Source organism: Astyanax mexicanus, chromosome 21 (assembly GCF_023375975.1).
Source record: "Astyanax mexicanus isolate ESR-SI-001 chromosome 21, AstMex3_surface, whole genome shotgun sequence".
NCBI classification, from domain to species: domain Eukaryota; kingdom Metazoa; phylum Chordata; class Actinopteri; order Characiformes; family Acestrorhamphidae; genus Astyanax; species Astyanax mexicanus.
In genome coordinates this window covers 42,096,917-42,109,598 of record NC_064428.1, presented here as the reverse complement: position 1 = coordinate 42,109,598, position 12,682 = coordinate 42,096,917, and the positions used below count along the sequence as shown (strand labels likewise).

The following is a 12,682-nucleotide window of genomic DNA, read 5'->3' as shown; positions in this document are numbered from 1 at the left end:
TCTCCGTTGTTGTCCAACTTACTGCCCTTGCAGCCTAGAAATCAACTGTTGCCATTGGCAAATACCAAGTCAATTTCTTATCAGATATAATGTTCTCTTCTTGCAGTGTTTCAGGAATGAGCCACGTCTTCTTTGAAATGACTGCCAGCAGGAGGGAGGAAATAACAGAGGTTTTAGTCAGTTTCCTGAAGGATTCTGCTGCAGAGGTCAACACACCAGGTACATGCCCCTTCGTACACAGCTGCTTCCAGGCATGTGTTTGCAGCATGTTTTGCAGTCATTGTTTCTCAGATACAGCGGCCTCATAATATGACGGGACCTGTACCGTTTTCTTTTTCTGCTCTTCTGTGTTCAAACAGTTTGCAGCAAGGATATCCACGGTGATGCAGAATGGCTGAAAACCAACTTGGGTCAGTTCTGGAAAATGGCAAACTACTCCGACCTCAAAGACCTGAACATCTCTGGGGTAACACTATCGTTTCCTGTTCTAACGTTCAAGACTCGTAGAGCTATTGTCCATCAATTTAGATTTCTGTTTTAGGTCCAATCACAGCAGGGAAACTGCAGGAATACGACTCATATTCACAGCCAATTCCTTTTTTATTTCTCTTAGGTGGCAGTCATCGACTCCCTTTCTCCAGAACAGAAAGCACAACTGATACTGGACCCATCTGGTGGGGCTCTAGAGAATGAGACATTGGTGAAGGAAGTGATGATCGGAATGCTGTCATCTTCGGCAGAGGAGCAGCTGAATGTGTTCTTTGAGATGTTTGTCAACATCACCGAAGAGGTAAGCTGTTCTTCTGTAAAAAGTACATGTGGCATCACCCAACAAAGCAAACTTTGTGGAAATTACAGTGGAGCAATACAATTTCTACAGTAGATTTAAACCTGTTATTTTCTTCTTTTCTAGAAACAAATCGACTTCATTGAAAACGAAGCTGTGAGAGACACGATCCTGAACCTGACTTTGACTGCTCTGGCTCCCGAATTTGACGTCTTCCAGCCAAGTCAGTTTAAGTTGTGGTTCCAAGAGTATCTCGTAGTTCTTCTGGCCAGTTTCCAACCCAGCTGGCTTGACCTGATCCCCAGAAACCTCAGCTGTGATTCCTATAAGGCAATGTGAGTGACTGATTCTGTTTAGTTAATTTGGATTACTTATGGAACATGTACTGGCTCATAGAATTGGGAATAAAAATGGGGTAACAGAATGTTTTCTGTTTTACACAGTTTGAGGGGCATGGACATGAGTCTGGCAGTTCTTCCACTTGACCTGGAAGAGGGACTCAGATTGAGCAGAGAATTACTGAGCCTAACTTTGCCACAAGGTATGCAAGGGACACAAATTCCAAAAACACACAATGGTGGATTTAGCTTGCCCATTACCGTAGAATAAACGCAAAATTTTCCCTTCGTCTTCTCTAGATTGCACGGCTCCCTTCCCCGTAGGAGTGGTAAGTAGTCCTCTGTAAGGAACTGCATTGTTTTATGAATGTACATAAAAAAACTATTACCACTGGCTAACATGCTTTCTCATCACTTGTTTTCCTTTAGTGCAAGGAGACAGTTGTAGATGGTAAGAGATAAAGCATGTGCTTTCTTAATAATTCTAAACTTCCAGATCACATGTTGCAAACATACATTTGAGTAGGCTGATGATCATTTTTATGATGAATTTCCATTCTTTTTGCAGATAATTTTTGTCAAGAAGTAGGCGGGTAAGTCTTTGTGCTTATAACGAATTAAAATTGTAGAACTCTGAGAAGTATTACAGGTGATATAATAGAATTTTATCCTCCACAGTCTTCCACCACAGACTCAAGCCTCTTTTGGAAATGTCTCTGAAAAACTCTGCAACATCAGCATCTCTCAATACATCTGTTCATCAGTAAGGCCTCTAAGAACCCGTTGCAAAATGCCTCTTGGCAATCCTCTCCTTATGAAGCATGTTGTCATTTACGTAACCATTTAAAATGGACTTTTTTGAACCGGTAATTATGATTGTTTGTTTTTTTAGGATGAAGCTCTGTCCTCCAGTGACCTTGTCACAGTGCTGACATGTCAGCTCGCCAGCAAATTGGACTACAACACGACAGTTTGGAAGCTTTTCTTCCAAAAGTTTGAAGCATCTCTGGATGAAGCCCTAGACACTTTCTCCGAAATGGTAGGTAACACTTAGTGGCAGCTTAACAAAACTGTAACATTGGTTTGGAACTGTATATTCCAACGTCCACTTTCTCTTACAGAATCTGAACATCAGTCTGTCTCAACCGTATGTTCTTGATGCCGTCAGTGAGGTAAAACTCAACAACTTCAGTGAGGCACAGCTTACGGATGCTGCCTTCATCAACAAGTGGTTCCAGATTAGGCTCAGACCATTTTTGTCAACAGTGTCCACAAACTTCCTCTCCTGTCTCAGTTCTAAGAACTTCAGCTGTCGGTCCTACCAAGTTGTGTAAGTATGGAGAGCAGAATTTTAGGACAGCACAGCAGGGATTTATGTAATGCAGTTTGTTAAGAAAAAGCATAGAATCCACACTAAGATCTGAACTCTTCTTATCCAACTTAGGGTGAAGGCATTTAGCGGGCAAGATCAACTCATGAAAGAGCATCAGAAATGGGCCGTCTTTAATTATTTCATCTATCCCTTCCTCTCAAGAGATGACCTTTCAGGTACAAAGAGACATTTTGCCCTCCTTGACAACAAAATGCAATAAAACAAGATCTCTTTACAAAGTTCTATTTTCAATCCCTTTGCTTTTTGCTTTCATTGTAGATCCTGGGTGTGTTTCCAGTGCTTCTGACAGCAAAGACTGGTTACAAAAGAACTTTGGAGAGTTCCTCAACTATGCCACCTTGACAGAGCTCACAGATCTATATGCAAATTTGTCCACCGTAAGTGACATCAAACTTGCACCAGTTGTGCGTTTTTTGGGGGTATGATGTCGCCTATCAGGCACGGGTAGTAACGGCTGGTCTTTCTGGCGTTTTACAGTTCGAATCTTTGGATCTGCTGACCCCTAGCCAAGCAGCTGAACTCACTCTGACTTCTGGAGCACTGAACAGCACAAGTCAAATCGACCAAGTGTTCAACCGACTAGACAATGGCGATGCTTTCGGGAACCTGGATGAGTTTCTCACAGCCCTCACTGATCGTAAGGTAAGTGACAGGCTCAAACTGTATAAAATCCCTACACAACTACACTTGCAGTGGGGTGGTATCTGTGATTTGAGGAAAGACACTGGCTTGAGATTCAATTCCGGCCTCTTGCGTGGTTTCTCTGCAGGTCGACCAAATAATTCCTGCTGTGAGAGATGTGATGATGAATCGAACCTTCCAGATCATCAGCACAGAATTCCCAGAGTTTGAGACCTCTGACTGGATAGACTGGTTTGATGTCAAGCTAGTCCCTATCCTTCCCAGTTTCACTGCTGAGATGCTAGCAGTGGCCATCAACCACACCAACTGCACCAACTACCGAGTAATGTAAGTTTATGGTTCCAAAATTGCAATTCTCCGTTGCTGTCCAACTTACTGCCCTTGCAGCCTAGAAATCAACTGTTGCCATTGGCAAATACCAAGTCAATTTCTTATCAGATATAATGTTCTCTTCTTGCAGTGTTTCAGGAATGAGCCACGTCTTCTTTGAAATGACTGCCAGCAGGAGGGAGGAAATAACAGAGGTTTTAGTCAGTTTCCTGAAGGATTCTGCTGCAGAGGTCAACACACCAGGTACATGCCCCTTCGTACACAGCTGCTTCCAGGCATGTGTTTGCAGCATGTTTTGCAGTCATTGTTTCTCAGATACAGCGGCCTCATAATATGACGGGACCTGTACCGTTTTCTTTTTCTGCTGTTCTGTGTTCAAACAGTTTGCAGCAAGGATATCCACGGTGATGCAGAATGGCTGAAAACCAACTTGGGTCAGTTCTGGAAAATGGCAAACTACTCCGACCTCAAAGACCTGAACATCTCTGGGGTAACACTATCGTTTCTTGTTCTAACGTTCAAGACTCGTAGAGCTATTGTCCATCAATTTAGATTTCTGTTTTAGGTCCAATCACAGCAGGGAAACTGCAGGAATACGACTCATATTCACAGCCAATTCCTTTTTTATTTCCCTTAGGTGGCAGTCATCGACTCCCTTTCTCCAGAACAGAAAGCACAACTGATACTGGACCCATCTGGTGGGGCTCTAGAGAATGAGACATTGGTGAAGGAAGTGATGATCGGAATGCTGTCATCTTCGGCAGAGGAGCAGCTGAATGTGTTCTTTGAGATGTTTGTCAACATCACAGAAGAGGTAAGCTGTTCTTCTGTAAAAAGTACATGTGGCATCACCCAACAAAGCAAACTTTGTGGAAATTGCAGTGGAGCAATACAATTTCTACAGTAGATTTAAACCTGTTATTTTCTTCTTTTCTAGAAACAAATCGACTTCATTGAAAACGAAGCTGTGAGAGACACGATCCTGAACCTGACTTTGACTGCTCTGGCTCCCGAATTTGACGTCTTCCAGCCAAGTCAGTTTAAGTTGTGGTTCCAAGAGTATCTCGTAGTTCTTCTGGCCAGTTTCCAACCCAGCTGGCTTGACCTGATCCCCAGAAACCTCAGCTGTGATTCCTATAAGGCAATGTGAGTGACTGATTCTGTTTAGTTAACTTGGATTACTTATGGAACATGTACTGGCTCATAGAATTGGGAATAAAAATGGGGTAACAGAATGTTTTCTGTTTTACACAGTTTGAGGGGCATGGACATGAGTCTGGCAGTTCTTCCACTTGACCTGGAAGAGGGACTCAGATTGAGCAGAGAATTACTGAGCCTAACTTTGCCACAAGGTATGCAAGGGACACAAATTCCAAAAACACACAATGGTGGATTTAGCTTGCCCATTACCGTAGAATAAACGCAAAATTTTCCCTTCGTCTTCTCTAGATTGCACGGCTCCCTTCCCCGTAGGAGTGGTAAGTAGTCCTCTGTAAGGAACTGCATTGTTTTATGAATGTACATAAAAAAACTATTACCACTGGCTAACATGCTTTCTCATCACTTGTTTTCCTTTAGTGCAAGGAGACAGTTGTAGATGGTAAGAGATAAAGCATGTGCTTTCTTAATAATTCTAAACTTCCAGATCACATGTTGCAAACATACATTTGAGTAGGCTGATGATCATTTTTATGATGAATTTCCATTCTTTTTGCAGATAATTTTTGTCAAGAAGTAGGCGGGTAAGTCTTTGTGCTTATAACGAATTAAAATTGTAGAACTCTGAGAAGTATTACAGGTGATATAATAGAATTTTATCCTCCACAGTCTTCCACCACAGACTCAAGCCTCTTTTGGAAATGTCTCTGAAAAACTCTGCAACATCAGCATCTCTCAATACATCTGTTCATCAGTAAGGCCTCTAAGAACCCGTTGCAAAATGCCTCTTGGCAATCCTCTCCTTATGAAGCATGTTGTCATTTACGTAACCATTTAAAATGGACTTTTTTGAACCGGTAATTATGATTGTTTGTTTTTTTAGGATGAAGCTCTGTCCTCCAGTGACCTTGTCACAGTGCTGACATGTCAGCTCGCCAGCAAATTGGACTACAACACGACAGTTTGGAAGCTTTTCTTCCAAAAGTTTGAAGCATCTCTGGATGAAGCCCTAGACACTTTCTCCGAAATGGTAGGTAACACTTAGTGGCAGCTTAACAAAACTGTAACATTGGTTTGGAACTGTATATTCCAACGTCCACTTTCTCTTACAGAATCTGAACATCAGTCTGTCTCAACCGTATGTTCTTGATGCCGTCAGTGAGGTAAAACTCAACAACTTCAGTGAGGCACAGCTTACGGATGCTGCCTTCATCAACAAGTGGTTCCAGATTAGGCTCAGACCATTTTTGTCAACAGTGTCCACAAACTTCCTCTCCTGTCTCAGTTCTAAGAACTTCAGCTGTCGGTCCTACCAAGTTGTGTAAGTATGGAGAGCAGAATTTAAGGACAGCACAGCAGGGATTTATGGAATGCAGTTTGTTAAGAAAAAGCTTAGAATCCACAGTAAGGTCTGATCTCTTCTTATCCAACTTAGGGTGAAGGCATTTAGCGGGCAAGATCAACTCATGAAAGAGCATCAAAAATGGGCCGTCTTTAATTATTTCATCTATCCCTTCCTCTCAAGAGATGACCTTTCAGGTACAAAGAGACATTTTGCCCTCCTTGACAACAAAATGCAATAAAACAAGATCTCTTTCCAAAGTTCTGTTTTCAATCCCTTTGCTTTTTGCGTTCATTGTAGATCCTGGGTGTGTTTCCAGTGCTTCTGACAGCAAAGACTGGTTACAAAAGAACTTTGGAGAGTTCCTCAACTATGCCACTTTGACAGAGCTCACAGATCTATATGCAAATTTGTCCACCGTAAGTGACATCAAACTTGCACCAGTTGTGCGTTTTTTGGGGGTATGATGTCGCCTATCAGGCACGGGTAGTAACGGCTGGTCTTTCTGGCGTTTTACAGTTCGAATCTTTGGATCTGCTGACCCCTAGCCAAGCAGCTGAACTCACTCTGACTTCTGGAGCACTGAACAGCACAAGTCAAATCGACCAAGTGTTCAACCGACTAGACAATGGCGATGCTTTTGGGAACCTGGATGAGTTTCTCACAGCCCTCACTGATCGTAAGGTAAGTGACAGGCTCAAACTGTATAAAATCCCTACACAACTACACTTGCAGTGGGGTGGTATCTGTGATTTGAGGAAAGACACTGGCTTGAGATTCAATTCCGGCCTCTTGCGTGGTTTCTCTGCAGGTCGACCAAATAATTCCTGCTGTGAGAGATGTGATGATGAATCGAACCTTCCAGATCATCAGCACAGAATTCCCAGAGTTTGAGACCTCTGACTGGATAGACTGGTTTGATGTCAAGCTAGTCCCTATCCTTCCCAGTTTCACTGCTGAGATGCTAGCGGTGGCCATCAACCACACCAACTGCACCAACTACCGAGTAATGTAAGTTTATGGTTGCAAAACTGCAATTCTCCGTTGCTGTCCAACTTACTGCCCTTGCAGCCTAGAAATCAACTGTTGCCATTGGCAAATACCAAGTCAATTTCTTATCAGATATAATGTTCTCTTCTTGCAGTGTTTCAGGAATGAGCCACGTCTTCTTTGAAATGACTGCCAGCAGGAGGGAGGAAATAACAGAGGTTTTAGTCAGTTTCCTGAAGGATTCTGCTGCAGAGGTCAACACACCAGGTACATGCCCCTTCGTACACAGCTGCTTCCACGTATGTGTTTGCAGCATGTTTTGCAGTCATTGTTTCTCAGATACAGCGGCCTCATAATATGACGGGACCTGTACCGTTTTCTTTTTCTGCTGTTCTGTGTTCAAACAGTTTGCAGCAAGGATATCCACGGTGATGCAGAATGGCTGAAAACCAACTTGGGTCAGTTCTGGAAAATGGCACACTACTCCGACCTCAAAGACCTGAACATCTCTGGGGTAACACTATCGTTTCTTGTTCTAACGTTCAAGACTCGTAGAGCTATTGTCCATCAATTTAGATTTCTGTTTTAGTTCCAATCACAGCAGGGAAACTGCAGGAATACGACTCATATTCACAGCCAATTCCTTTTTTATTTCTCTTAGGTGGCAGTCATCGACTCCCTTTCTCCAGAACAGAAAGCACAACTGATACTGGACCCATCTGGTGGGGCTCTAGAGAATGAGACATTGGTGAAGGAAGTGATGATCGGAATGCTGTCATCTTCGGCAGAGGAGCAGCTGAATGTGTTCTTTGAGATGTTTGTCAATATCACCGAAGAAGTAAGCTGTTCTTCTGTAAAAAGTACATGTGGCATCACCCAACAAAGCAAACTTTGTGGAAATTGCAGTGGAGCAATACAATTTTTACAGTAGATTTAAACCTGTTATTTTCTTCTTTTCTAGAAACAAATCGACTTCATTGAAAACGAAGCTGTGAGAGACACGATCCTGAACCTGACTTTGACTGCTCTGGCTCCCGAATTTGACGTCTTCCAGCCAAGTCAGTTTAAGTTGTGGTTCCAAGAGTATCTCGTAGTTCTTCTGGCCAGTTTCCAACCCAGCTGGCTTGACTTGATCCCCAGAAACCTCAGCTGTGATTCCTATAAGGCAATGTGAGTGACTGATTCTGTTTAGTTAACTTGGATTACTTATGGAACATGTACTGGCTCATAGAATTGGGAATAAAAATGGGGTAACAGAATGTTTTCTGTTTTACACAGTTTGAGGGGCATGGACATGAGTCTGGCAGTTCTTCCACTTGACCTGGAAGAGGGACTCAGATTGAGCAGAGAATTACTGAGCCTAATTTTGCCACAAGGTATGCAGGGGACACAAATTCCAAAAACACACAATGGTGGATTTAGCTTGCCCATTACCGTAGAATAAATGCAAAATTTTCCCTTCGTCTTCTCTAGATTGCACGGCTCCCTTCCCCGTAGGAGTGGTAAGTAGTCCTCTGTAAGGAACTGCATTGTTTTATGAATGTACATGAAAACTATTACCACTGGCTAACATGCTTTCTCATCACTTGTTTTCCTTTAGTGCAAGGAGACAGTTGTAGATGGTAAGAGATAAAGCATGTGCTTTCTTAATAATTCTAAACTTCCAGATCACGTGTTGCAAACATACATTTGAGTAGGCTGATGATCATTTTTATGATGAATTTCCTTTCTTTTCGCAGATAATTTTTGTCAAGAAGTAGGCGGGTAAGTCTTTGTGCTTATAACGAATTAAAATTGTAGAACTCTGAGAAGTATTACAGGTGATATAATAGAATTTTATCCTCCACAGTCTTCCACCACAGACTCAAGCCTCTTTTGGAAATGTCTCTGAAAAACTCTGCAACATCAGCATCTCTCAATACATCTGTTCATCAGTAAGGCCTCTAAGAACCCGTTGCAAAATTCCTCTTGGCAATCCTCTCCTTATGCAGCATGTTGTCATTTACGTAACCATTTAAAATTGACTTTTTTGAACCGGTAATTATGATTGTTTGTTTTTTTAGGATGAAGCTCTGTCCTCCAGTGACCTTGTCACAGTGCTGACATGTCAGCTCGCCAGCAAATTGGACTACAACACGACAGTTTGGAAGCTTTTCTTCCAAAAGTTTGAAGCATCTCTGGATGAAGCCCTAGACACTTTCTCCGAAATGGTAGGTAACACTTAGTGGCAGCTTAACAAAACTGTAACATTGGTTTGGAATTGTATATTCCAACGTCCACTTTCTCTTACAGACTCTGAACATCAGTCTGTCTCAACCGTATGTTCTTGATGCCGTCGGTGAGGTAAAACTCAACAACTTCAGTGAGGCACAGCTTACGGATGCTGCCTTCATCAACAAGTGGTTCCAGATTAGGCTCAGACCATTTTTGTCAACAGTGTCCACAAACTTCCTCTCCTGTCTCAGTTCTAAGAACTTCAGCTGTCGGTCCTACCAAGTTGTGTAAGTATGGAGAGCAGAACTTTAGGACAGCACAGCAGGGATTTATGTAATGCAGTTTGTTAAGAAAAAGCGTAGAATCCACAGTAAGGTCTGATCTCTTCTTATCCAACTTAGGGTGAAGGCATTTAGCGGGCAAGATCAACTCATGAAAGAGCATCAGAAATGGGCCGTCTTTAATTATTTCATCTATCCCTTCCTCTCAAGAGATGACCTTTCAGGTACAAAGAGACATTTTGCCCTCCTTGACAACAAAATGCAATAAAACAAGATCTCTTTCCAAAGTTCTGTTTTCAATCCCTTTGCTTTTTGCATTCATTGTAGATCCTGGGTGTGTTTCCAGTGCTTCTGACAGCAAAGACTGGTTACAAAAGAACTTTGGAGAGTTCCTCAACTATGCCACCTTGACAGAGCTCACAGATCTATATGCAAATTTGTCCACCGTAAGTGACATCAAACTTGCACCAGTTGTGTGTTTTTTGGGGGGTATGATGTCGCCCATCAGGCACGGGTAGTAACGGCTGGTCATTCTGGTGTTTTACAGTTCGAATCTTTGGATCTGCTGACCCCTAGCCAAGCAGCTGAACTCACTCTGACTTCTGGAGCACTGAACAGCACAAGACAAATCGACCAAGTGTTCAACCGACTAGACAATGGCGATGCTTTTGGGAACCTGGATGAGTTTCTCACAGCCCTCACTGATCGTAAGGTAAGTGACAGGCTCAAACTGTATAAAATCCCTACACAACTACACTTGCAGTGGGGTGGTATCTGTGATTTGAGGAAAGACACTGGCTTGAGATTCAATTCCCGCCTCTTGCGTGGTTTCTCTGCAGGTCGACCAAATAATCCCTGTTGTGAGAGATGTGATGATGAATCGAACCTTCCAGATCATCAGCACAGAATTCCCAGAGTTTGAGACCTCTGACTGGATAGACTGGTTTGATGTCAAGCTAGTCCCTATCCTTCCCAGTTTCACTGCTGAGATGCTAGCGGTGGCCATCAACCACACCAACTGCACCAACTACCGAGTAATGTAAGTTTATGGTTGCAAAACTGCAATTCTCCGTTGCTGTCCAACTTACTGCCCTTGCAGCCTAGAAATCAACTGTTGCCATTGGCAAATACCAAGTCAATTTCTTATCAGATATAATGTTCTCTTCTTGCAGTGTTTCAGGAATGAGCCACGTCTTCTTTGAAATGACTGCCAGCAGGAGGGAGGAAATAACAGAGGTTTTAGTCAGTTTCCTGAAGGATTCTGCTGCAGAGGTCAACACACCAGGTACATGCCCCTTCGTACACAGCTGCTTCCAGGCATGTGTTTGCAGCATGTTTTGCAGTCATTGTTTCTCAGATACAGCGGCCTCATAATATGACGGGACCTGTACCGTTTTCTTTTTCTGCTGTTCTGTGTTCAAACAGTTTGCAGCAAGGATATCCACGGTGATGCAGAATGGCTGAAAACCAACTTGGGTCAGTTCTGGAAAATGGCAAACTACTCCGACCTCAAAGACCTGAACATCTCTGGGGTAACACTATCGTTTCCTGTTCTAACGTTCAAGACTCGTAGAGCTATTGTCCATCAATTTAGATTTCTGTTTTAGGTCCAATCACAGCAGGGGAACTGCAGGAATACGACTCATATTCACAGCCAATTCCTTTTTTATTTCTCTTAGGTGGCAGTCATCGACTCCCTTTCTCCAGAACAGAAAGCACAACTGATACTGGACCCATCTGGTGGGGCTCTAGAGAATGAGACATTGGTGAAGGAAGTGATGATCGGAATGCTGTCATCTTCGGCAGAGGAGCAGCTGAATGTGTTCTTTGAGATGTTTGTCAACATCACCGAAGAGGTAAGCTGTTCTTCTGTAAAAAGTACATGTGGCATCACCCAACAAAGCAAACTTTGTGGAAATTACAGTGGAGCAATAAAATTTCTACAGTAGATTTAAACCTGTTATTTTCTTCTTTTCTAGAAACAAATCGACTTCATTGAAAACGAAGCTGTGAGAGACACGATCCTGAACCTGACTTTGACTGCTCTGGCTCCCGAATTTGACGTCTTCCAGCCAAGTCAGTTTAAGTTGTGGTTCCAAGAGTATCTCGTAGTTCTTCTGGCCAGTTTCCAACCCAGCTGGCTTAACCTGATCCCCAGAAACCTCAGCTGTGATTCCTATAAGGCAATGTGAGTGACTGATTCTGTTTAGTTAACTTGGATTACTTATGGAACATGTACTGGCTCATAGAATTGGGAATAAAAATGGGGTAACAGAATGTTTTCTGTTTTACACAGTTTGAGGGGCATGGACATGAGTCTGGCAGTTCTTCCACTTGACCTGGAAGAGGGACTCAGATTGAGCAGAGAATTACTGAGCCTAACTTTGCCACAAGGTATGCAAGGGACACAAATTCCAAAAACACACAATGGTGGATTTAGCTTGCCCATTACCGTAGAATAAATGCAAAATTTTCCCTTCGTCTTCTCTAGATTGCACGGCTCCCTTCCCCGTAGGAGTGGTAAGTAGTCCTCTGTAAGGAACTGCATTGTTTTATGAATGTACATGAAAACTATTACCACTGGCTAACATGCTTTCTCATCACTTGTTTTCCTTTAGTGCAAGGAGACAGTTGTAGACGGTAAGAGATAAAGCATGTGCTTTCTTAATAATTCTAAACTTCCAGATCACGTGTTGCAAGCATACATTTGAGTAGGCTGATGATCATTTTTATGATGAATTTTCTTTCTTTTCGCAGATAATTTTTGTCAAGAAGTAGGCGGGTAAGTCTTTGTGCTTATAACGAATTAAAATCGTAGAACTCTGAGAAGTATTACAGGTGATATAATAGAATTTTATCCTCCACAGTCTTCCACCACAGACTCAAGCCTCTTTTGGAAATGTCTCTGAAAAACTCTGCAACATCAGCATCTCTCAATACATCTGTTCATCAGTAAGGCCTCTAAGAACCCGTTGCAAAATTCCTCTTGGCAATCCTCTCCTTATGCAGCATGTTGTCATTTACGTAACCATTTAAAATTCACTTTTTTGAACCGGTAATTATGTTTGTTTTTTTTAGGATGAAGCTCTGTCCTCCAGTGACCTTGTCACAGTGCTGACATGTCAGCTCGCCAGCAAATTGGACTACAACACGACAGTTTGGAAGCTTTTCTTCCAAAAGTTTGAAGCATCTCTGGATGAAGCCCTA

The 12,682-nt window shown here is 42.6% G+C and overlaps 1 protein-coding gene across 1 annotated transcript in view; it reads left to right on the top strand.

Annotated features, from left to right (window-relative positions):
* Positions 1-2,780: 2,780 nt before the first annotated feature.
* LOC103031902 (uncharacterized) overlaps positions 2,781-12,682 on the top strand; it is a 58,951-nt gene continuing 49,049 nt past the window's right edge. Inside the window, exons 1-3 of the mRNA XM_049469925.1 lie at positions 2,781-2,895; positions 2,996-3,160; positions 10,315-10,514. Coding sequence (XP_049325882.1) covers positions 10,348-10,514 — 167 coding nt within the window. The 5' untranslated portion in view covers positions 2,781-2,895; positions 2,996-3,160; positions 10,315-10,347. The remainder of the gene's footprint in view (positions 2,896-2,995; positions 3,161-10,314; positions 10,515-12,682) is intronic.